The sequence below is a fragment of the Prunus mume genome, linkage group LG4 (assembly GCF_029339155.1).
Source record: "Prunus mume cultivar Tortuosa linkage group LG4, ASM2933915v1, whole genome shotgun sequence".
Lineage (NCBI taxonomy): Eukaryota > Viridiplantae > Streptophyta > Magnoliopsida > Rosales > Rosaceae > Prunus > Prunus mume.
The window spans coordinates 7749695-7774492 of NC_142701.1; the positions used below are offsets into that span (position 1 = coordinate 7749695).

General features: G+C 36.6%; 2 protein-coding genes, 1 non-coding gene and 1 pseudogene across 3 annotated transcripts; all 4 read left to right on the forward strand.

Moving 5' to 3' along the window:
- Positions 1–5799: 5799 nt before the first annotated feature.
- Positions 5800–8945, forward strand: LOC103328254 (protein trichome birefringence-like 43). The gene is made up of 5 exons (XM_008230655.3): positions 5800–6103; positions 6427–6598; positions 7335–7510; positions 7769–7927; positions 8375–8945. Exons 1-5 carry the CDS (start codon positions 5856–5858, stop codon positions 8682–8684), a joined length of 1065 nt encoding a protein of 354 aa, XP_008228877.3. The 5' UTR covers positions 5800–5855; the 3' UTR covers positions 8685–8945.
- Positions 8946–9589: 644 nt separating this feature from the next.
- Positions 9590–9692, forward strand: LOC148917827 (U6 spliceosomal RNA). Its single transcript, XR_016126560.1, has one exon. It is a non-coding gene; the product is annotated as a U6 spliceosomal RNA (small nuclear RNA).
- A 688-nt stretch (positions 9693–10380) lies between these two features.
- On the forward strand, positions 10381–13091 carry LOC103328292 (protein trichome birefringence-like 43). The gene is made up of 5 exons (XM_008230680.2): positions 10381–10694; positions 10781–10952; positions 11080–11255; positions 11318–11479; positions 12582–13091. Exons 1-5 carry the CDS (start codon positions 10414–10416, stop codon positions 12883–12885), a joined length of 1095 nt encoding a protein of 364 aa, XP_008228902.2. The 5' UTR covers positions 10381–10413; the 3' UTR covers positions 12886–13091.
- Positions 13092–20759: 7668 nt separating this feature from the next.
- On the forward strand, positions 20760–21762 carry LOC148917828 (uncharacterized; annotated as a pseudogene).
- Positions 21763–24798: the final 3036 nt, after the last annotated feature.

Genomic DNA, 24798 nt, shown 5'->3' on the forward strand with positions numbered 1-24798 from the left:
GAGATGGGTGGTAGTCATGGCAGGTAGTGTGGAGATGGGTGACGGTCATGGCATGTTTTTGGGATTAGAGGTGTGGGGTTCATGAGGGGTTGCTGTTGTGATTTCTCTTTTTCTTAAGTTTTTCAATTTTCTAATTTTATTTGAGTTTTTCTATTTAAACCACACACTTCTCTTTGTTCATTCTATGTTCTAAATTCACCCCAACTTCTAATTTAAATTTTCACAATTTCTAAGAAAATCCCACTGTCTTCCCAAACTACCCCTATATACACACCTAGCAAAAAAATTAAAAAATATAAGAGTTTTTCTATTTAAACCCCACACTTTTATTTGTTCACTCCAATACTTAAATCATTAAACTCTTAAGTTTTATTATTGTGTCAAAAGACAATTTTTTAACTTTGGATATTTATTTTATTGTTCTTCAGGCTAGATAGAGGAAGAACAGAGAGCTTAATGAACGGATCTCCTAAAAATAGAGTGAAATGCACTATTGATATGATAGAAAATAATACTCTACTATACGTAGATGATATTGATTAGTGAAGGAATTAAACACTTTATTACATTGAAACACAACAAGTTAAGCATTTAAAGAGGTAGGCTCCTCAATGTTCTACCTTTTTAAAATAGAAGAGTACTCTGGCAATAGGGTGTAAATGAGTTTGTGTTTTTCTAAAACTATAAAGAGTGATAGGGTGTGTATAGTTGTATCTGGGTTAAATATTAAGTTGGATGACTTTTTTGTCTTTTTCCACAATAATAAAACTTAAGAGCTTAATAATTTAAGTATTGAAGTGAATAAAGAAAAGTGTGGGGTTTAAATAAAAAAAATCTTTTATTTCATAAGATAAAAATTAAGAAATAAATCCAGCTGTAAAAAAAGTTTAATTTCTATTTTAAAATGCACACATGACAATATTTGAATGAGAGTATTACATGCTGACGTGATACATCCATACTATTCTATAATTTCTCTTAACACCATCTACTACCAATCGATTAATCATTAATTTTGTATGTAATTCAAATTTTGTTATTAGTTGCTTTCCATAATAATTGTGTCAAACAAAGTATGCTCATATAGCTCATATATACTCCATTAGTTTGTTGATGTGGCATATATGTGGAGGCCACATCTCCAACAATATAGTGTTACGTGTATTTGAAATACAATATATATTTTTAAATAATTTAAAATTCACAAAATTTAAAAAAGAAAACCAAAATTTTATGATTTTTAAATTAAAAAAATATCACAAGGACCATTTGTGATAGGTGCTTGAACCTTAAGGACCATACATATATATATATATATATATATATCACGTCAGCAAACTAAAGGATTTTTTGACATAACCTAATGGCAAATACCATTTGTGATCACACATCGTAACCTTGAGGATCACAATGACAAAAAAAAAATATTAAGGATGCAATCTGATAGTTTCATAAACCTTAGGGACTTTTGTGATATTAAGTTTTTTTTTAATTTTTTTTTTTTAAAAGTAGAAGCAACATTGTGAAGAAGATTTAAATTATTGGATTAAATTCAATAACTTATTGAGATATGGCTGATAAAAAGTTAGGAAATGTTAGTTTGGGAAAGAAAAAAAATACAGTGTGGACATCTGTCTTGATCTTTTTTTATGAGGAACGAACGATGTTTGACTCCTTATTCGGTAGGTGCTTGGGAGCATGGCATATTTTTCAGAGACGAGTCTAGGTCAATATTTGTTCTCTCATTTGGATTTAATCTTGTGATGATCGGGTAAAGTTCCCCATTGACTTGAAAACCATTGGTGGTCAACAAATTAACTTTATTTGGTGTGCAAGCGTGCCATTGTTAGCAGTTAAAAACCCTAACAGACTTATGAAATAAAGATAATTTGTTTTCCAAATTACTGACTTTAACAAGTGATTGTGAATTTGGGTGAGGAATATCTCCCAAGTAAGTTCTTTTTCTGCCTCAGACTGGTGAGGATTTCACAATTTTTCACAGTAAAGACTAGTTGTTCTGGCCAGAATGGATATTGAATGAAATCGAACTATTTTAAGCAGAACTGCCTATTACACAACTTAAAAGAGAACTGCCACGTCCGAAAAGGACAACAAAACGTTGAGCTTCAATTTCTGCTTCGGTAGCTGCCTTTGAGTTAGGCTAGATTGAACATGTCTATGATGGATTTGAACGTCAACACCTTCAACTGAGAGGTTTTAGCTGGAAATCGATATCAATGTTTGATATTGGCAGAGCTTTAATCTATTTAAGCCATGAAGAGGCTTGTTGGATGGGTAGAATTGAGGCCTCTTCAATCTGGAAGAGGCTGGAAGTGGCTGGATTGATGACTGCTGGACTGGAGTTGCTCTTTAGTACCTATTCTGCTTGATCAAGGCATCTCTATAAATTTGTTGAGGTTTTCATATTGTGAAAAACCCAGATCTTGCTTGATTTGGTCTATGCTAAACCAAATTTGTAACGAGTGAAGTCTCGTTTCCTTTGTGAATTGTTTCTTCGACTTGAAATGAGGTCAGAAACCTGAGTTCTGGCTGTTTTGCTTGAGGGTTGGTTGAATTTTCAAACTGAATGGCTTGATTGCTTCAGAGTCTCAAGGCTCTTTGAGATTTGAATGACCTTATTCTTTTGAATTTTTCAATATAACTTGAAAGTTCTTGTCTTGATTGAATTTTTTTTTTTTTTTTTTTTTGCTGTTTTAACCATGTTCACCTCATCTTATATTTATAGAGAATATGAATGAGGCTTTATTCTTTAATATCTAGGGATAGATCTTTTGAAAAAGATTTTTCCTTTCTAATGCAGAGAAGGGGGGAGTTATTAATCTGGCAAAAAGAACCATCAACAGTCAGTTTCTGTGATGGTCAATTTGCTTTTTATGAAAAACCAACTCTCTTGTTCTCTGTTTATTTCTTGCAAAACATAACCTGCCATGATGGTCCGTTTGCTTTTTCTGGCGAACAACTCTCCTGCTCCCTGTTTATCTCTTGAAAATGTAACCTACTATGATGCAGAGCCTTTCTGCATATAGAAAAGGGGACCTGGTCTTCTTTTCTTGGCATTTTAAAATGGAGGGCGTTTTTTAGTTTAACCTGTTTTCGTAAACTCCCCATCACTTCCTCTACCTTAGTTGAAAACTTACTTTTTCAAAGTCAGAAAGTCATGTGAGTTCTTTTTGAGAAAAGGTCTTCCAAAAAATCTGCTAACTTGGATTGAGATCAACGGTGAGAGTTTTTTAGAAGTTGGGCCTAATCCTGAAATTAACTAGAAGCTTTGATTTGTTCAGATTAAGTCGCCATTTAATGGCAATTAATCTTTGATTTTAATCATTTGCTAATTGTTTCACAAAGATCTGGGCCTCTAAAACCACTTGGGCTAATTTATGATTTCAAATAAAGCCCAAACTTCTGTTTTTTAATATGGACCAATGTGAATTGAACTGGCGCATGAAATTTAGGCCCAAACAACATTAAAGAATATTGTCTTCTTAATGTCGATCGTTGTAGCATTAGGGCTGTACAAGTTGGATGTTCCTCAGTGAGCAATACGCCGGATCTTATACCCGTCAATGTATTCAGTTACACTGGAAGCTTGATTTGCAGAGGCAGGCGAGAGGAATTTCTTAAATGTGGGAAAGATTCAGAGGTCAATGTTGGCCCCATATTCTTGTCAGTATCGTTTTCGCTGTATTTTTTTAAAAAGTAAAATTGTTTTGATGTGATGGGGTTATGGTTTTTCCACAAAGCTTGTTATTTGGATTAAGGACAGCCAATCAGTATATGGTTTGAGTCTGAGCAAAGGTGTTTCTCTTTGCCATCTTTTTCTGCCATGTGCGATTGCTAAAGAGCATGACAGTGTTAGGGTCCTAAGACTCATAAATGTCCAAATTATGACGTCTCAATTACGCAATGTCAGTTGTTGGTTTCTTGGGGTTTATCCCCACAGCTTCATCAAAAAAAAATCACGCAATGTCAAATTTCAAGGTCCGGTAATGACATTAGTAGAAAACATAACAAAAGACACGGTTTTTTGCCCCACTAACAAAAGGTCCAGCAATCATGATTGTGATAGTTGATATATAGGAAGAATGTGGGCTAAAACTGGAAATTGGCCTTTGTTTTGATGATCAGTAACCACCGCACCCAAATGCAACTATAACTACCACTTTTTAACTGTAATAAATAGAAAATAAAAGTAGGGACTAGAAACACACAACAAATTCAGACGTCACTAGATAGCCAAACAACCATCAAACTTAATCAAGGTGGAAGCGTCGGAGGCGATGAGTGAGGATCAGAAGTGGATAGGGTAGGGGAAGGTCTAGGAGGGTAAGGAGGGGAGGCAGAGGAGGAGAAGAAGGATGGAGGCCACTGACCCCCAAGGAGGTCTGCGACTGAAACTTTTCTCGGGTTTTCTCTCTTGTTTACACCTTTCTTTCAATAATAAAAATTTATAATTCGTGAACATGTTTTCTTAAGTGAAACTTTTTTGTCTTATTTTGGTGTGTGTTAGCTTCGTAAAGTACATCTCACAATATTTGGATGGATGATAATAAATTAACTCATTCAACAGCGGGTCTAACCTAGTGAAAAAGGGTCTTCATTTTTTGACCAATGGTTTTAAGTTCGAATCCCTATAGCACTTTGATAGTATGTGTGAGAAACCCTCCTCCCCTTTACAGTTTAGACTATTGTATTAGAAAAAAAAAAAATCAATTAACTCATTATCAGCCAAAAAAAAAAGTACCAATTTATTATCCCTTAAATTTACCAACTAGACTTGCCTAGTGGTATTTGTCTCTACTTGGTTAGAGGAGGTCTCATTCAACTCACATGGATGGCGAGGACCATATATATATTTGTGATAAGTTTGATATTTTGTGGTGATGTAGCCTTGTTGTGGATATAAGGGGCCCGTACAAAAATATCTTGTAAATATTCTATCTTTCATCAACAATATCCCTCCAAATTTTAGTTTTTTCATTTATATTTGCCCTTCTTAGTATTGGATGATTACTCTAGTATGGTGGCATGAACTAACGTGTTTTTATAAATAAATAAAAAAAAGCTAAAATTTAACCACCAAATTCATAAATGTCAGCTTAAAAAAAAAATTCAAATATAACCAAAAACTCACAAAAATTGACCCAAATGCCCTTTAAAGAGTTGATGAGATAACCCACCAATTCAAGCCATAGCCATAGAGATGATTTGTATTGCCTGGATTTATGAAAACATTGACTTTTCCTCTTCTTCTTCTTTTTGGTAATTACATTGTCATTTTTATGATAAGATTCATAAGCATGATTGAGGTGACGAATTCAATTTTGTTTTTATGCTTTTAGCTTTTAGGTGTAATTGAGTTATAATTTACAGGGCATTTGGGTCAATTTAAGTGTGTTTTTTATTATATTTGAAAGATCTTAAAAAAAAAACTGACATTTATGAATTTTGGAGTTAAATTTGGGATTTTTTTTTATAAAACTCCTGACTGACTCTATACATAGTTTCTTTATATATATCTTACAGATGCAAATATTGGGTGCTTATGAACCAAAATTGGTACGTAGTACTTTGTACGCAATTGTAACTAACTATAAAATCCCTTCGCAGGTTTACGAATTTATTTTCCGTTCCCTTTTCTTATGAGTTTAGAGTGGAAGGCCGTATTTTAGGACGGGATTGATGAAATCGTCTCAAGTAGGTAGTCTTTGTATTATCAACCCCTTCAGTCGCATATGTAATTATTATATATACATGCATTTCAACCCACTCTGTCACATACATTGTGAGAGTCTCCAACCTCTCCCTCTCTCTCTCTCTCTCTCTCTCTCTCTCTCATGGATATTTTTGGCATTAGCACACTTGTTATTGTGCTCTCTCTTGTGCACCATGTACATGGAAATGTAACTTCCACTAAAGGATGTGATATTTTCCAAGGAAAGTGGGTTTATGATGCATCATATCCTCTCTATAATTCAGCAAAATGCTCCTTCATAGAGAAGGAATTCGATTGCCTAAAGAATGGTCGTCCAGACAAATACTATCTTAAATATAGATGGCAGCCCACTGGTTGCAGCTTAACAAGGTAAATACACCCATGACTAGCCTTTGCTGCTTTAATCTCTAGTTCTCTTTCAAATGGTTCGTTTTCTTTTATGAAGCAAATGGTTCTGTATATGGTTTTTCTGTTGGCCGCTCTCCGATCCCATCTTTGCAATGATGAATGCTACTACTCGCATATAGAGATAGGGTTGTCGATGGGTTGCTTTCATGCATTTTGTCCTCAAATTTAAGACTATTTTTCTTTGATATTATTCCAATTACAAAAAGCAGAAAAATATTGAAGGGGTTTTCCTCAATTGGAGCTTAGTATCACATCATATGATTGGATAAAACTTATCCATGTAGGTTCAACGGTCAAGATTTCTTGCAAAGATTTAGAGGAAAGAGCATCATGTTTGTTGGGGACTCACTGAGCTTGAATCAATGGCAGTCACTTACTTGTATGCTTCATACAGCCAACCCACAAACCCCATATAAACTGTTCAGGATAGGAGGGCTATCCACATTCATATTCCCTGTAAGACTAATTATACCCCTCAATTTTACCTTCTTTTTAGTTTTTGTTCATGCGTTTATAATTAATTCTCCATACGATACGAGTGCACTGCATTTGACACTAATACATAGATTTATTAGTATTTTTTGCGTCTCTCGCAAACAATAGAGATGATTATCTTGAACTCGACCAACATTATTTTTCAAGTCTCATATAATTAATTTTCTCAACAAGGACTCTGCATCTAACATTGTTTTTTTAGAGTCTTTAAGTTAATAATGCGAATGATGACAATTATACTTTTATAATGCATATCTCTACCAGCTGTTTTTGGTAGGTAAAGCTTAATACATGAACTGAAAGAGCAACCAATCAAACCAACGTTGGTTTGCATATACAATATGCATTACTTTTATTATATATCTTCCTAAACCATAGCCTGTCAACATCAACACTTAACAACAAGAAGGTATATGATAAAGCCTTAGACAAACCGTTCATATATATGAATCACATTGGTGAGCATATGGTGGGAATAAAACTAATGTGGATCCACCCACCTATTAGAGAGGGTCCAATCTCTCTACGAGTCGAAAACAATAATGTCAAGCTCACCAAATTTATGCACTCCTATATGAACAATATTTTGTCACATAAGATGCTAACGAGAATATGATGAATAAGATTATTAAATGGGAGTTTCACTAAAACACCCAAAATAACTTCAATATTTGCGATATTGTTCCACAACCTGCAGGCATACAATGTGAAGGTCATGTTCTCTAGGAATGCCTTTCTGGTTGATATTATAGCAACAAAAGCTGGGCGAGTTCTTAAACTTGACTCTATTGAAAGTGGGAAAATGTGGAAGGGAATTGACTTCTTGATCTTCAACACATGGCATTGGTGGCTTCACAGTGGAAGGAAGCAACCGTAAGATCAAAATTAATTCTAATACCCTAAAGCTAGAGATAGCATTGTTTTTCTATTTCCGGTCAACCACGGTATGTGATGCGTGACTTTTCCATGTGAGAATTTGTGATTGGCTGATAATAGCAAAACAGTGGTATCCTCGTTTCGCACAAATTTTCCTTCTAAAGATGGCCCAAACAAAAATTTCCAATTTATTTTGCCTTTGTCATAAGCAATTAACTAAACATTGTTGTATTCAATGAATGTCATGTGTTGCAGTTGGGATCTAATTCAAGAAGGAAACCGCCTGTATAAAGACATGGATCGGTTGGTTGCGTATAAGAAGGGGCTCAACACTTGGGCTAGATGGATTGACAGCAATTTGGACCCCAAAAAAACAAGAGTCTTCTTCCAGGGTGTTTCCCCAGATCATAATAAGTAAGATTTCCCTGGCCTTGCCTGTATACATTGATTGAGACATATTCACAACGTAAAACTATGTTATCTTATGTTTTAAGACTATGAATCTGAACCACTCATGAGACGAATTCTTATCTAATGGTTCAGCACCCTTGCATCTATCACATTGCTAGTTATAGCTTAACATCATAAAATTTGACTAGAGACATGTCACTAACTCAAATGATCATCGGATATAATAGTTTATTTTATGATTTACATGTCCTTTATCGATTAATTATTGTTACAACGTCACTGACCTAACCAACTGTTCCACCCCACATTTACATCCTATCACATCTTTGATATGACAATTTACCGCATGACCTTATTTACTTTTTCTTATAATTACAAGCTCACCTGTTTTATAACATTTTTCTGCAACATTTTATTCCCCAATTATTGTATGAATGTTTGGTTAATTAGTGGAGGTGATTGGGGGGAGCGAACTGCAAAACATTGTGAGGGACAAATGCGACCAGTGGTTGGGCATCAGTATCCAGCAGGTTCACATCCAGCAGAGCTTGTAGTAGAAAGAGTGCTGCATTCTATGTCAAAGCCAGCTTATTTGCTCAACGTCACAACCCTTTCACAACTAAGAAAGGATGGCCATCCGTCTGTGTATGGTCACGGCGGTCACAGGGACATGGACTGCAGCCACTGGTGTCTGGCCGGTGTTCCTGATACTTGGAATCAACTTCTATATGCAGCTCTCATACAAAGAAAAACCAACTAATTTTTTGTCGCTGCATCCAACATGTCATCGCTATAGCTTGGTCTAATTTGGAAACAAAATTTAGGTCACATTTTGCGAGCATTTAACATTTTTCTCGCTGAAAAGCTGCTTCTACGAGAAAATATAATTCCTCGCTGGAAAAATCGTCGCTAAAGCAACATTTTGTTGTAGCATGTGAGTATGTAATTGCAGTTCATAATCTCTACATAATTTGTATTCCAATCCATCCACTTCCAAATATATATATCAATTATTCAACCACTTTGCCTACAGAGTGAAGAAAATTGAAGTTTCACCCTAAAACGAAATGAATTTTCTGCCTGAAAATAACTATCTCACATGCATGTGTAAGATTTCTTGTTTTTATTGAAGAGGACACAAATAGTGCTCTGCATATGCTCAATCACATTGGTTAATAACCTCCAAGAGTGAACATATTTATGTGGTCCATGACCATATGTTTTGAAATCTATCATATATGTTAACATTTTCTTTGTAATCGTCATATTTACCAAATTTCGAAGGGATTAAAAAACTTTACATTCAAAAAAGCTACTGTAATTTTTTTTTAAAGATATATAAAAAGGTTATAAATAATTTAAAACAGAAACAAGTCACAGAGCTTGTTAATTAATTATATAATTTTGGAATGTACAGTTGTCTTGAAATCGTGTTAATAAAAAATCAACGGGCATTTCCAGATATGTTTCTGGGCTTTAATTTTTGGATTGAATGAGCAAAGAAAGGCCCAAGTGATAAGGGACGGGAGTTTGTCATAGACTTGGGCCAGCCAGACTATTAAAGTAGGAGGGAATCTTGACTAAGAACTAGGAAACATGAATCCCATATCGGAATACCGTTCTATGAATGAAACCTTTCTATAGAGCTTTTCAATACTAAAGCTCGTTCCTTCGGGGACATCCAATAAAATTGGAACGATACAGAGAAGATTAGCATGGCCCCTGCGCAAGGATGACACGCATAAATCGAGAAATGGTCCAAATTTTTTTGCACTTTCTTGTGTAACTTTCGATGTTTTTTTTTTCTTTGTTTTTGGACAACCGTGAAACAATAGGAAAATTACTGTATAATTCATTGTGTTTTCTTTGTTTTTTATTTATTTCAATGTTTCTGAAGTTGGCGTCTTGATTGATACATCCATTTTGGAGCTGCTTGGAGAGATTGGATCGATCTAATCAAAATACCAACTATAAAGAAAAAAGAAAAAATTAAAATGTTACGAATTGGGAAGGTAGCTAGCCTCCAACCTTATCATTTGCGGGTGGAGAAAAGCCACTCAAAACTTGCAACAATCCAAACAAGAAGTTCCTTTATACGCCTAAACCAATCAGGACACAGCCACTGTCTTTGCCACTTGCAAAGGCCAATATCTCATCATCAATTAGGCTTTGTCTTGAATGAGGGGTAAAAAAAGAAATATAAAGGGTAAATCTTCTCGTAGCAGGTATCTAACATGTTATGTTGTTAAATGATTAATCGAACCCCACATTTTAAGACAATAAAAAGAATCTTCGCCTAAATGAAGCCCTTAATGAGAATATTTTAATCTAATGTGTTTCAGAAAGGTTAAGTTAATAATTCAAGCCCTTAATGACTAAATCAATCAATTAAGAACAGAAATTAGACTTATAAGAAGCACAGTTTGCACTATTTAAACTCACCCAAGTAATAAAATTTTTGGCTACCACCTTCTTCTGAGTTCTGACACATGGCTGTTTCTTCTATATTTTCTGTAGCATTAATATTATTTTCTCTGTTGTACCAGACAGGGGGTGTGGTGAGTCAATATTGGGTGAGGGAACAAGTAAACAATGCTGGGTCTGGGTGTGACCTTTTCCATGGAGAATGGGTGTACGATAGGTCCTACCCTCTCTACATTTCAACAGACTGTCCCTTCATTTTGAAGGAGTTTGATTGCCAAAAGAATGGTAGACCAGATAATGAGTATCTCAAGTACAGATGGCAGCCCACTTCATGCGATTTACCAAGGTACTTGAGTCTTCTTGCCATTGTTCTTTTTTCTCTCTATTTTATTTTATTTATATATAATTCTTGGGGACAATGTATATATGTAGGTTCGATGGAAGAAGCTTTTTGGGAAGATTTAGAGGGAAGCGCATCCTATTTGTAGGGGACTCATTGAGCATGAACCAATGGCAGTCTCTCACATGTTTGCTTCATACATCAGTGCCAGAAGCCAGCTACACCTTGTCCAAGGTTGGAGGTGTCTCCACATTCAAGTTTCCAGTAAGGCTATACCTACCTTAATTTCCTTCTAAACCATGCATTTAATACCTAATTAATTAGGATCTCCAAATCGTACATGAAATTGGGAACGACAACATGCTCATGCTCAACTTGCATTAATTTGTAGGCATACGACGTTTCGATCGTTCTGTCCCGCAATGCCTTTCTGGTAGATGTTGTGAATGATAGCAATGGGCGTGTTCTAATGCTGGACTCAATTCAAAATGGAAGTTATTGGAGAACCTTTGATGTCTTGGTCTTCAATACATGGCATTGGTGGCTTCATACTGGAAGAAAACAACCGTATGTGTTACAATTTTTTTCTGTTTCTTTTTTTTATTTTTAGAATTAATAAAGTAATGCAGGTGGGCACAAGTTCGATATGGTGTGAATAATGCACACAAGGACATTGATCGCATGAAGGCCTATGAGAAAGCTTTGACGACATGGGCTAGATGGGTGGAATCTAGTGTAGATCCTAGTAAAACAAAGGTCTTCTTCCAAGGTGTTTCTCCGGATCATATGAGGTAAACAATGGGCTGCCTAGATAAGGACTTTTTTCAACACTAATTCGTTTACGGATCCCGAATTTTTGTATTTAGCATCGATGTATTTACATGCATTTAAACATATGTTAACCATTAAATTAATCTAATGCATTTTAATCAGTCCACATCAACATCTCTTTACACCTTATATGTGTATAATAACTTTTTCTAAAAATACCCTTGAAAGAGGGTCCTCAGGTTTACCTCAGTGGTTGAGGTGCTCCCCGCTCCCCCCCATGACTCACCTTCGAATCCCACAGATAGTGTGCCCCCTACCCCGTATGATGTATCTCAAAAAATAAAAATAAAAATAAAAAAATAAAAACCTTTGAAATAAAATATTAAAAATATTATAACAATAACAAAAATAAAATGTCTCAGCAAGCGTCAACTCTTCAACCCAGCCTACTATCCCCCCTGTGGCAGCTCCCCAGCCATCCATGGCTGCCACACTTAACCCCCTCTCCCACTTCTCTCTCTCTCTCTCTCTCTCTCTCTCTCTCTCCTAACAAATCTGCAAATAAATGAAAAATAATTCGCACAATTACTACAATTAAACCAAGTCGACCTATGTGCGTGTGTGAGAGGAAAAGAGAGTAAGGGTCAGCAATTGGTTGGCAGTGTGGGGGCTGGCTTGAGGAGAGAGGTGGTTGCTGCTTGATTTGATTTTTTCTTTTTTATTTCAATGTTATCAAATACATATAGTAAGGTGCGGCAGTTGTGAGGTTTAGTATAATACAATTATTCTGACTTGGACTCATTAAAATTCATTAGATTAATCTAATGGTTAATATTTTATTAAATATGTGTAAATGCATCGATGCTAAATGCAGAGGCTCAGAATCCTCGTGTACCTAAAAAACTAACCAAATGTGAAGTGGTTACAAGTATTTATCCATGAATCTGAGATTCTATATTCGATGAAGAGAGAAAAAAATTGAAAAGTAAAACTTCATATGCCGTTGTTCTAACTTTGACAAATAGTTAACCCACTGGCATATATGAGAACGCACACGACCATTTATAAGAAATGTTTTTTTAACATAAATGTTATGATCTTTTTATTTGTGCTAATCAATAGGTCAAGAGAATGGGGTGATAATGCAAAATCGGAGACCTGTTTTGGACAAACAGCACCAGTGTTAGGAACACAATATCCAGGAGGCTCACATCCAGCACAAGTTATTTTAGAAAGAGTGTTGCGCACAATGTCCAAGCCAGTTCACTTGCTCAACATAACAACACTGTCACAACTCAGGAAAGATGGCCACCCTTCCTTCTATGGTTTTGGCGGCCGCCGTAGCATAGATTGCACCCACTGGTGTCTTCCCGGCATTCCGGATAGTTGGAATCAAATTCTTTTTGCTGCACTCTTCCAAAGATGAACAGATGCTAGTCATTTTCTCCTTTTTTTTCTTTGTTTTAGTTGAATAAATTATCAACATTTTTCAGTCTAATAATAATGTTTTCCATTTGTAATTGTAAGTTGAATATCTACATTCACTCTTGCGAACTAGCTAGGAACAAGGGTGTGCTGCACAACCTATGGTCGAATAAATATATAGGCTCCCGTTTGGTGGGTCGGGTTGGACAAGACTGAATTGGACTTGGAGTGTTGGACTGGGCTGGCTAGGACTAGACCAGACTTTGAGTCTGTTGTTTGGTGCTTTACTTAACTTTGCACTGGACTGGACCTCAAAAAAAAAAAAAAAAAAAAACTTTTATTGCTTATTCAATTATTTCATATATAAAAAATTAATTGATTAAAGGGTATAATGGTGATTTGCCCTTTGAACTTGTACCTTAGTTTCAATTGACCCCCTATCTTTTTTTATATAGAAAATTAAGTACCCGTCTATTTTTTCGGCCAATGTGCCCCCTGACGTCAAAATCTGGCATTTTCCATCCATTATACCATCAAGATGGAGGTTACTTTTGTCATTTCGCGTGTCCACGCAAGTCAACCCAATGTAAGTAGAAAAGTCGAAGGAGGCTAGGTCAGTTTCAACCCAAAAAAAAGGGAAGGAAAAAAGGACGCAAGGTCAGAGCTGTAGCTATAGGGTTCGAAAGTTTGGGGGGAATTGGGGATTTCACGAAATCGAGCTGCATATTGGCTGATGTTGAAAAATTGGCGAGGTTGTCATAGGAATCTCGAATCAACACACCTATATTGACCAAGAAAGATGTGTGTCGAAGTCCAGAGCAGTAGGCAGGCTCCCAAGTATAGTAAGTCTTCAACTTCCCTTTCTTTTCATTGTTTAAGTGGTTGTGGTCCATAGATTATCGGTAGAATTGGATTCTTCTATCTTCTTGCTTTTTTGTAAGATTCCTTTTCGAATAGAAAAGTGTGGTCCCAAAGTAAAGTATGTGTGTTTCTTTGTCTCTATGTGGCTGATGTTATTAAAGGCTGGATTCGATTGGTAGGTTTGTTGTAGTAAATTGAAGTTGTTAAGTTAATTAAATTAAATTTTGTTGTTTGTAGGTGATCCAGAGTTATTTACGATTGAAATTCACCATGAGGGTATTTTAAAAAGGGGAAGTATGTGGGAGGTACTGTCCAATGTGCAGACAACTGTAATATAGATCAGTTGTCTATGCTAGACTTATATGATGTTGCTGAATCACTAGGATACAACCACATAAAAGTCGATTATCTCTATAGGTCCACAACATTGGGTTATGTGGCAATTCGAGGAGACTAGGATATGCTTGAGTTTGTGCATGAGATATCTACATCAAGGGTTCATGGTTTGTGCATCACAAAAAAGCTAGAACCCACCTTGTTAGAGAATGAAGCCTCTACAACTGTATTTAACTTTCAGAATTTGCTTCAACCACAATTGATACATGTAGATGTACAAGATGATGCGAACATTGATGATCATGCCGTGATGAAGCTAAAGAGGAAGATGAGGAGCAGCAAGAAGATGAGGAGCTACAGGTATATGAGGAAGAAGATGTAAATGTTGATGGAGAGGATGATAACGAAGAGCGCCTGCAGTTCATAGATAGTGACAACAAGCAAACAGATGAAGAACAAGACAAACAAAAGAGAGCAGAAGATGACAAGTGGTTTGATAGGCATCTAGTGAATGAAGCTGTTTAAGAACCACATAGAGAACCTGGTGATGTTCCAAGTGATGACTACAATTCAAAGGACCTTCTAAGTATTTCAGAAAAGGAAAATGAAGTTGATGAAAATACAGGTGTGAAAAAGGTTAGTCACAGAAAAATTTCTAGGTTCAAGCAATTCAAAAGGGAGACTGATTTATTTAATCTAATATTTCATATTGGAATGGAGTTTGCTAACATGGAACACTGTAGGGAGGCCATAAGATTCTATGTAGTTTCAAGTGCTAGGCCACTGAGATGGGTTAAGAATGACCCTCACAGGGTTAGGGTGGTGTGTGGAAGTGGAGGAAAGGCTGAAAAAAAAAAAAAGTTTTTGGAAAAAGAAATGGAGAAAAAAAAATAGAGAAAAACGTGTACAAAATGCTGAAAAGGATGGTAGAAAAGAAAATGGAGAAAATGGTGGAGAAAAGGAAAGAAAAAGGTAAAGAAAATAGGAATGTCGAGTGTGATTGGTTGCTATATGCATCTTATGTGGGCAAAGGGCCTACTTCTAGGATCATGACATATCAACCTAAGCATGTATGTGGAAGAATGCAAAAGACCAAGTTTGCCACTTCTTCATGGCTTGGTCAAAGGTTTGTTAAAATTCACTGTTTCAGTAATTGGTTTCTAGTATTTTGGATGTTTGGGAGGAAGGAAGAGATCACAAAGAGAGTATGAGAAAGAGAACGTTGCTCTGAAAATAGAAAACTGGAGGTTACTATTCATTCCATTCCACTAGTCATCTATATTCGTATGAGAAGAAAGAAGTAAGAAGCTTCTCTAGCTGCTTTACAGGGATTAAATCCTAGCCTTTGATCCTATCACCCTATGAGATGATTACACTTGTCTTAATTTGACAATTATATCCTAGGCCACTTAGACTATGATCCAACAGCTCTCATTACAACCAGAAATTAAAACATATAAAATAAAATTCAAAACCTTGACTTTTAGCTCCAAGGATTTTAGCTGAAGGGTTACACATCAACACTCCCTTCTAACCCTTTAGTTGATTTCACACCAAGTAGATCTCTTAGATACACAAAACGATCTTTGGACAAAGCCTTGGTTAGAATGTTTGTGATATGATCTTCTGTTTTGCAGTAGATTAGTTCAATCTCTTTTGCTTGAATAGCTTCTCTAATGACATGAAACTTTCGACTAATGTGTCTGGTTTTCTGGTGGAAAACTGGATTCTTTGCCATTGCTATGGCAGAGGTATTATCACACAGAATTGGTGTGCTTTCCACTTGCTCCTCTCCAAAATCTTCAAGTACAAACCTTAGCCATTTAGCTTGTAATGTTGCTTCAACAGCACTAACATATTCTGCCTCTGCAGAGGACAAGGCCACTGTGTTCTGTTTAATTGATGCCCATGAGAACATACCAAATTCTAGTGTGAATGTAAGGGTGATTGCAGTTCGGTAACCGCAAATTTTTGCCCAAACCGCAAACCGACTGACTATTTGCTGTATGGTGATTTTTAAAACTGCAAAAAGCGGTCGGTTACTGCGAATTAGCGGTTTAAAACCGCAAGTTCTCAAGCATTCACAAAAATATAAATTCACAACCTAAATAAATAAATACACAACCTCAACTTCTCAAGCATATAGAAATTCACAATCTCCTCGACTTCTCAAGCATTCACAACTTAAAGAAAATTAAAGTTACAATTCCAAGCATTCCAATTAAAGTTAAACTTCTCAAGCATTCCAATTCCAAATCCTTTAAAGTTACATACCAAAAGAAAAATACAAAGCAAAATGAATTAAAGTTACAACTAAAAGAAAAAATCCAATTCAAAGTTAATTAAAGTTACAAACTAAAAGAAAAATGCAATGCGCTAATGTTACAAACTCAAGTGTTAGTGGTGAGTGGATTTGAAGAACCCCGTAAGTTTTGAAAATCAAATACCGCAAATGCGGTTCGGTTCTTCATACCGCAAATGCGGTTAGGTTTACCTCGATCGCGGTTTTATTGCGGTAAATAGTCGGTTGGTTTTTGCAGTTTTTCGGTCTAAAATGCCACCCCTATGTGAATGCATATCCTGAAGTACTTCTTCTGTCATCTTCACTTCCTGCCCAGTCACTGTCACAATACCCTATTAAGGTAGCTATCTCCCCTTTTATAAATTCAATACCAAAGTCAAGTGTGCCCTGAATGTATCTTAATACCCTCTTGGCTGTTCCCATGTGTTTTCTAGTAGGATTATGCATGAATCTAGCAAGCAAGCTAGAGGCAAACATTATGTCTGGTCTTGTAGCTGTCAAATATAGAAGGCTACCTATAATCTGTCTGTATTCACTCTCATTTGTTGCCTCACTGCCATCTTTCTTGCACAACCTCTCATTTGCAACTAGTGGAGTTACCATAGACTTGCAATCCTTCAATCCAAATTTTTCAATAACCTTCAAGGCATATTTATTCTGATGAAGAAAGATGTGTTTATTTGTTTGTACTACTCTAATGCCAAGAAAATGGTAGAGTAATCCCAAATTAGTCATTTCACAATGTTGCATCATATCATTTTTGAACTCTTCAAGTAACTTTGGGCAGCTTTCAATATAGACAATACCATCCACATAGAGTGAAATGATAAGAATACCTAAAGCTTCACTAGTTTTGACATAGAGTGTAGCTTCACTAGGACTTTTCTTGAATCCTGCCTTGTTGAAGTAAGAGTCTATCTCATCATACCAGGCTCTTGGGGCTTGCTTTAGTCCATACAAAGCCTTGTTCAACTTATACACTCTGATTTCTGGATTTTCCTTCACAAAACCATGTGGCTGCTCAACATAAACCTCTTCCTTTAAAACTCCATTCAGAAAAGCAGATTTTACATTCAGTTGGTATAGATTCCATTCCTTCTATGCAACAAGTGCTATCAAGGTTCTAATAGTATCCAATCATGCAATGAGGGCAAACGTCTCATTATAGTATATTCTAGGCTTCTGAGAGTAGCCTTTTGCCACAAGTCTGGCCTTGTTTTTCTGCACAGATCCATCAAGATTTAGCTTCGTTTTATAGATCCACTTGACACCAATGATTGGCTTGCCAAATGGTCTGTCCACTAGCTTCCATGTATTATTTTTCTCAATCATTTCCAGCTCAGCCTTCATTGCATTTCTCCATGACTCATCAAGATCAGCTTCTTCAAAACTTTCAGGTTCCACAATGTACATATTGCACTGAGCCATGATTTCGTTAACACTTCTCCATTTCTTTGGTGTGTGATCAATAGCTTAAGGGCTTTCACTTATTCCTTCATCTTGCAGTGTACTACCTTCATCCATTTGAGTTGGTGTATCCAAGTTTTGACTTGGTTCATCCTGTAGTGTGATTCCTTCATCTAGTTGCGTTGGTGTATGAAAGCTTTGACTTGGATCACAGTTTTGATTCTCAGTAGGCACAGGGGCTGTCATTTCCCCTGCACTTGCATTCTCCCACTTCCATGAGCCATTCTCATCAAACTACACATCTCTGGACAGAATAACCTTTCTAATTCTTAGACCAAATAGCCTATACCCTTTTTCACAGAGTCCATAACCCACAAAGATACATTTGTGGCTATTTTCTTCAAGTTTATGCCTTAATGCTGAAGGGATGTGCATATGGCAGGGAGATCCAAAAATCTTCAAGTGTGCAATACCTGGTTTTCTGCCAGTATAAGCTTCATATGGTGTTACCTTCTTGAGAGATTTGGTGGGACATCTATTTAGTAAGTAGACTACAGTATTTACAGCTTCTGCCCAAAATTCATAAAGAATACCCTTCTCATGCAGCATGGATTTTGCCATTTCCACCACTATTTTGTTCTTGCTCTCGACTACTCCGTTTTGCTGAGGAGAGTATGCCACAGTTAGCTGCCTTTGAATTCCAAATTCTTCAGAATACTTGTTAAATTCGCTTGATTAAAACTCTCCACCCCTATCACTCATCAAGCCTTTTATCTTATATCCACTTTGCAGCTCAATCATAGCCCTGAACTTTCTAAAACATTCAAATGCGCTTGACTTGTTTATGATGAAATACACCCATGAAATTCTAGTGCAATCATCTGTAAATAGCAGAAAATACTTGTTTCCCGAGATATATTCAGTCTGCATTGGTCCACAGATGTCTGTGTGAACCAATTCTAGTGGACACTTAGCTCTCTAAGTGGATACTGAGGGAAAAGAATCTCTGTGTTGTTTTCCTAGCATACAGCCTTCACACAAGACTGAAATCTGCTCTAAGTGTGGCAAGCCATGAACCATTCCTTGATCCTCAAGCATTTAAATGCTCCTTTCATTTAAGTGCCCCAATCTCTTATGCCATATCTGCAAGCTATGTGTAACACTTGCTTTTAAAGCCAAATCACTTGCAGGCATCATTGTAAGAGGAAAGCATCTGTTAGTTGTCATTTGAACTCTAACAATGAGGTTGTCTAGTGACCAATTATCATAGATATTCATCACATTCCCTCCAAACATAAGATAGTACCTATGCTCCATCATTTGTCCAATACTAAATAGATTTTCTTCAAGACCAGGTACAAGTATTACTTCTTGAATATGCTTCCTACCCAACTTGGTTTCTATCACAAGAGTCCCTCTTCCTGCAACTGGAACTATTTCTCCAGTTTCCATCTTTACTTTAGAGGTTAAGTTCCTTTGAATATTGACTAAGAGTCTCTCATCTCCTGTCATGTGATTACCACAACCACTGTCAATGTACCATGAGTGATTCACCTTCACATCTATTGCAGCATTGCAAGCATAGAACAAAGTACCTGTTTCTTCAACCTGATGTGCATAGTTCACATTCTGTACATTTTTATTTCCATTGCAATCTATGAGCATATGTCCAAATTTCCCACACCCATTGCATTTAGGCTTCCTTTCAAACCAACACTTGCCATAATGCAGCTTATCACAGTGTTTACAAGCTATTTTGTTTCCATCATTAGACTTCCAGTTTTTCTGAGATTTTTGATCTCCAGAAAAACTTCCACTCTTAGGATTTTTTTTCCTCAATATCCAGACTAGTAAAGGCCCTTTCTGTAGAATTCTCAATATGTCGATCCAATCTGAGCTTAAAGCTCTTCAAAGAAGCACCCTTTGAGGTCTCCTCGTTCACAATTCTGGGGAAGTGCTGATCTGAGACAAGCACTTTGAATCAATCCAAGTGCGCGAGCATCCTTCATCAGAATCTGAGTCGTCGTAGACTTCTCAGTATCCTTAGCCTCCTCTTTCTCCTTCTTCGAATCTGAAGCATTGAACCCATTCTCGACTAGATCCCACAATCCATGAGATTTCAGAATGTTTTGCATCCTAATGCTCCAGAACTCATAGTTTTCTCCATTGAAAACTAGTGTGCGAAGCTCAGTTGTTCCCAATCCTGCCATGTTAGAGATTGGATTCAAGAAATCTCAGCTTCAATCGTCGAATTTTAGCTCAACACAGCTCGAATCGAGTCTGATTCCTTATTCACGATTCACGCCCAGTTTAAGCAATCAAACCTGGCTCTGAGGCCATGTTAAAATTCATAGTTTCAGTAATTGGTTTCTAGTATTTTGGATGTTTTGGAGGAAGGAAGAGATCACAGAATGAGTATGAGAAATAGAATGTTGCTCTAAAAATAGAAAACTGGAGGTTACTATTCATTCCATTCCACTATTCATCTATATTCGTATGAGAAGAGAGAAGTAAGAAGCTTCTCTAACTGCTTTACAGAGAAGTAAGAAGCTTCTCCAAGGATTTCAGCTGAAGGGTTACACATCAACACATGTCTGTGTAGGATTTCATGAAGATCGTGAGGAATTATTATGGCATAGAGCATAGCTAAACAGAGAATACATGAAAAGCCAAGAGCATAGCTAAACAGAGAATACATGGAAATATTTAATAACAATAAGTAAAATTGTAGAATTATTGTGAAGAGTTGAAGGCAAACAATCTAGGCAGCATTGTATTAATCAAAACTGATTTATGAGGGAACAACCCAATATTTAAAAGAATATATATATATATATATATGTTTTGGTGCATTGAAGAAGGGCTTTATTGCAGGATGCAGGCCAATTGTGGGTTTCGATGGTTGTCACGTGAAGGGAACTCATCTAGGATAGATTTTATATGCAGTCGGTATTGATGCAAGTAATGGGATGTCGCATTTGTTGTGGTTGAAGTAGAAAATACTGAGACTTGGACATGGTTTATGGAGATTTTCTTTGCTGATGTTGGGTGTGAAAATGGTAATAGTTGGGTGTTCATGTCAGATAAGCAAAAAGGTTTGGGGCAAGCCATTAGGGATTTGATGCCTACTACTGAACAGAGGCATTTTGTTAGGCACCTCCACAATAATTTCAAGATTGTTGGTCACAATGGACTAGCATTGAAGCAAAAATTGTGGATAGCAGCTAGATCAACTACAATACCCACATTTGAAGCTGAAATGGAGATTACAGATGGCTTTAAGAAAAGCCAGCAAATCATTGGAGTTGGTCACACTTCACAACTCATTCTAAGTGTGATATGCTTTTTAACAACTTGTGTGAGTCTTTTAACTCAGCTATTATTGAAGCAAAGCATAAGCCATAAAGAATTCGAAGTTATTTGATGCTAAGAATGGATAGACTTAGAGAAACTGTTTGGACACATGATGTTGGTCCTAGAATTTCTGGAATTGTTGAGAAGCTAACAACTGAGAGTGCTCAATGCATAGCATCATATGCTTATGGGGGGAAATATCAAGTTAATAACATCCATGGTGGGATGTATGTAGTGGATTTGGAGAGGCACACGTGCACTTGCAGAAAGTGGAACTTATATGGAATCCCTTGTTCACATTCTATGGCTATAATTTCCAAAACAGAGAAGAGCCCTTAAGACTTTGCACATTCACTTTACAAAAGAGATGCACATGACAAGGCTTATGGGAGTTATATATCTCCAATGCCTAGTTAAGAATACTGGAGAAAAACAGGGCATAGACCCATCGAGCCACCTCTTTACCATAAACAACCAGGAATGCCTAGACAAGTAGGCAAAAAATGCAACAAAGTTGAGAGATATGGGATTGTCATTTGTTGTAAAACTTGTGGAGGTGAAGGTCACAATTCTGCAAGTTGTGGCAACAATGGAGAAAGAGGTGGAAGACATGTGTGAACTTTGAGAGTATTTTTGTTGATATAAACTTTGTTGAAGGTACAATTTTGGTTCTTTATTTGATGAACTTTTTTATTATTTTTTGTCCAAGGAACAAGTTAGAGGCAGGGGAAGGGCAATAAGGGTTCGAGGCAGGGGAAAAGGAACAAGCATGCCAAGTGTTCATGTCAAACAACCATACTAAGCTAAGACTTCAATCTAAGCTAGACCTTTTTGAAGAACAACGCTTGGGGTAATACCATATGTACTGATTTGCTTTCAATAATTATATTGAGTGTTTAAACCAAATTTTGACTGATTTGCTGATTTTGGTCATTCAAATAGGCAAGAAGAGGGAGGGCAGGTGTCTGAACTAACAAGGCAGCTTGCTCAAATTGGTGCTACCTTACAGGGAAATCAAATTGGGCATGTTTCTCAACCAAACTCAAAAAATATACCTTGACCAAAGAGATCAAGGCCATGGAGAGTGTAGTGGAGATTTGCTGATTTTGGTCATATGTGATCATCGGGCTGATTTTGATTTTTTGGAACACAAAATCCTAGGATTCTCAAATTGATTCAATGGAGTAGTATTGGAACACAAAAGTTTTGGTTGGATTACTGTTAGAACTCATATGTTTTCCTTGAATTAGTGTTGGAACAAATGTTTTGTAATAGATATCTTTGCCCGGAATGGATATGTTTTGGTTGGATAGTGTTGCAACACATATGTTCGCTTGCTTGCTTATATGACCTTTTGGCCAATTGGAAATAAAATTGTCAAAACACAACTGATACATGTCATTACATTCAACAAAAAGACAAAAAGTCCATCTATTACACCACTGCCACACAACTGATACACGGCATTTTATTCATTGTCTTTGCCTTTCCCACTCCCCTTTATTTCTAATTCATATTACATAGGCAACTTCAAATATCCTTCATTATCTTTGCATTTCCCGTACATCAACCACAAAACTATCACAAACAATAAACAAGACACCCAAAACCAAGGTTTTTTTTTTTTTTTTTAATCAGTTTCTCTGGCCGATACTTTTTTGCATCTTCCATCATGCTGATTTTCTGTAGCAGCCCAAGTATAATTTGCTTTGACCTCTCACACATTTGTGGGTCACCCCATTCCCAAAATCTACATCTATTTAGCACATTTGTCATAACAAATTGATACATAAAAAACAAAAACAAAAAGATGTGCATCACTCCAAATTTCTAATCGGCAACCCAAATTTCAAATCTGCAAACCAAATTTTAGTTATAAACTTACCCTCTCACTGATGTAGAACCTCATCCCTGGATGTGCAGCAGTCCAAGATGTTTGGATTTTCGTAGTTCTCCCACAGTAGCAGACGACTGAAAGCACCATCCATGAACTACCCTCTTCACCTTGTGAATTCCACCTTTGTGACCCATGACCTCCATGAACTCTGCCAGGTAAGGACCTCCTCATCTCGTAATATTGGGTTTTCTCCTAAACCCTAGATCCCCTTTTATTAGGGTGCGGAAATGGAGGTTGGAAAAATGGAGGGAAATTCATTTGGGGAAAAAACGACCCAAAAAGAAGGAACTAATAGCTGAAGCATGGGTTCAGTTTAGTGCATATACAAAATGACAAAATTAACCTCCAACTTCACAGCAGAATGGATTGGAAGTGCCAGATTTTGATGTTGGGGGGCACATTGGCAAAAAAAAAAAAAAAAATCGATTCCTTAATTTTCTATAATAAAAAAAAAAGATATGGGGTCAATTGAAAGTTAGGTACAAGTTCAGGGGGCAAATCACTAGTATACCCTTAATTAAAAAAATGCACATAATTAAAATTGAGAAAGCCCCATCACATACTACTTCTAAAATAGCTCAAAACATATCCAAATTTAACAAAGCAATTAAAATACCTATTTTGCCCATCAAAATACAACAAGTCCAAAATGTAACAACGTTAAAACTCAAAACTACGATTCAACCACGATATCTATGATCTCTAAGCAGTGTTGTCACATACTCGTACCTATCATCACCCTCATCTAACTTCTTGAACACGCGCAGTTTTGCCGAATGAGTAAATAAAGTAAGTAAGGAGATTCTATCTGAAATAGAAAATTCCATCTTTTTTAAACTCATTTCCAACAAATTTATGATCATCATCTGCATTATGCTCCTTTAAGCTCTCAACCAACCTTTTCACTTTGGCATCAGAGTTCTCCATCCTACTCTCAAATGCATTGGCAATTCTTCCCAAACCATCAACCATTTTATTTCCTTGTCTTACCTTTTGTTTCTTGATGATCATGACTTCAATTGAGCTTGAGTTTGATCAGTATGATGGCTTCCATCCAACTGTACCTCAGGAATGTTACTCTCAGATGCTTCATCATCATTATTTAGAACCATCTCAGCAGGAGCTAAAGTAGAATTTCTATCCTTGCCAAAACACTTTTTGAAGCCTATCAAACTTTGTAAAAGATTTATCTCTACACCCAACAACATCACAATTGTGGGAGTGATTTTTCCCACGAGAATATTCGATTGGAAATATTCCTTTTTCTTCTTCGCCGCCTCTTTCTCCCTGCAAAATAGAACAAATAAGAGGACCACACCCTGAAGGTATTGGCCAAAGGCTCTCCGATACCTAAGTTAGTTCAATTGATTCGTATAGAAAACAATAGCTAATATGGTACGGAGATATATGCGTAAGGTGTGAACCGGGTGGCCGGAATGGTGGCCGGAGCCCTGTGTAGGAGGGAGAGAGAGTGTGGTGGCTAGGGTTTGTGAGGGATTATTTCTGCAAAGTTTCAGTAGGAATTTTAGACATACCTCCACCCTTGTGTGTAGCCATCTATTTATAGGGGCCTCGGAGCCTAGGGTTTCAAAGGAATAATTCCGTAGAGGGAATGGAATTATTCCTTCCCGATTTGGCGAGATTTGATTAATTAAGGATTTGATTTATTTGATTTAAATCAAACCCCTAATTGTGGTAGGAATCAAATCAATCCCAATTTAATTATGTAACTCCCAATTTAATTGGGTAACCCCCAA

Bases quoted from the DNA above. Each gene is read 5' to 3' on its own strand.
- LOC103328254 (XM_008230655.3), top strand. From the start codon at position 5,856: ATGGATATTTTTGGCATTAGCACACTTGTTATTGTGCTCTCTCTTGTG. The intron at 6,104-6,426 runs GTAAATACACCC...TTATCCATGTAG, and splicing joins ACTGGTTGCAGCTTAACAAG to GTTCAACGGTCAAGATTTCT. The intron at 6,599-7,334 runs GTAAGACTAATT...CACAACCTGCAG, and splicing joins TATCCACATTCATATTCCCT to GCATACAATGTGAAGGTCAT.
- LOC103328292 (XM_008230680.2), top strand. From the start codon at position 10,414: ATGGCTGTTTCTTCTATATTTTCTGTAGCATTAATATTATTTTCTCTG. The intron at 10,695-10,780 runs GTACTTGAGTCT...GTATATATGTAG, and splicing joins ACTTCATGCGATTTACCAAG to GTTCGATGGAAGAAGCTTTT. The intron at 11,480-12,581 runs GTAAACAATGGG...GCTAATCAATAG, and splicing joins GTTTCTCCGGATCATATGAG to GTCAAGAGAATGGGGTGATA.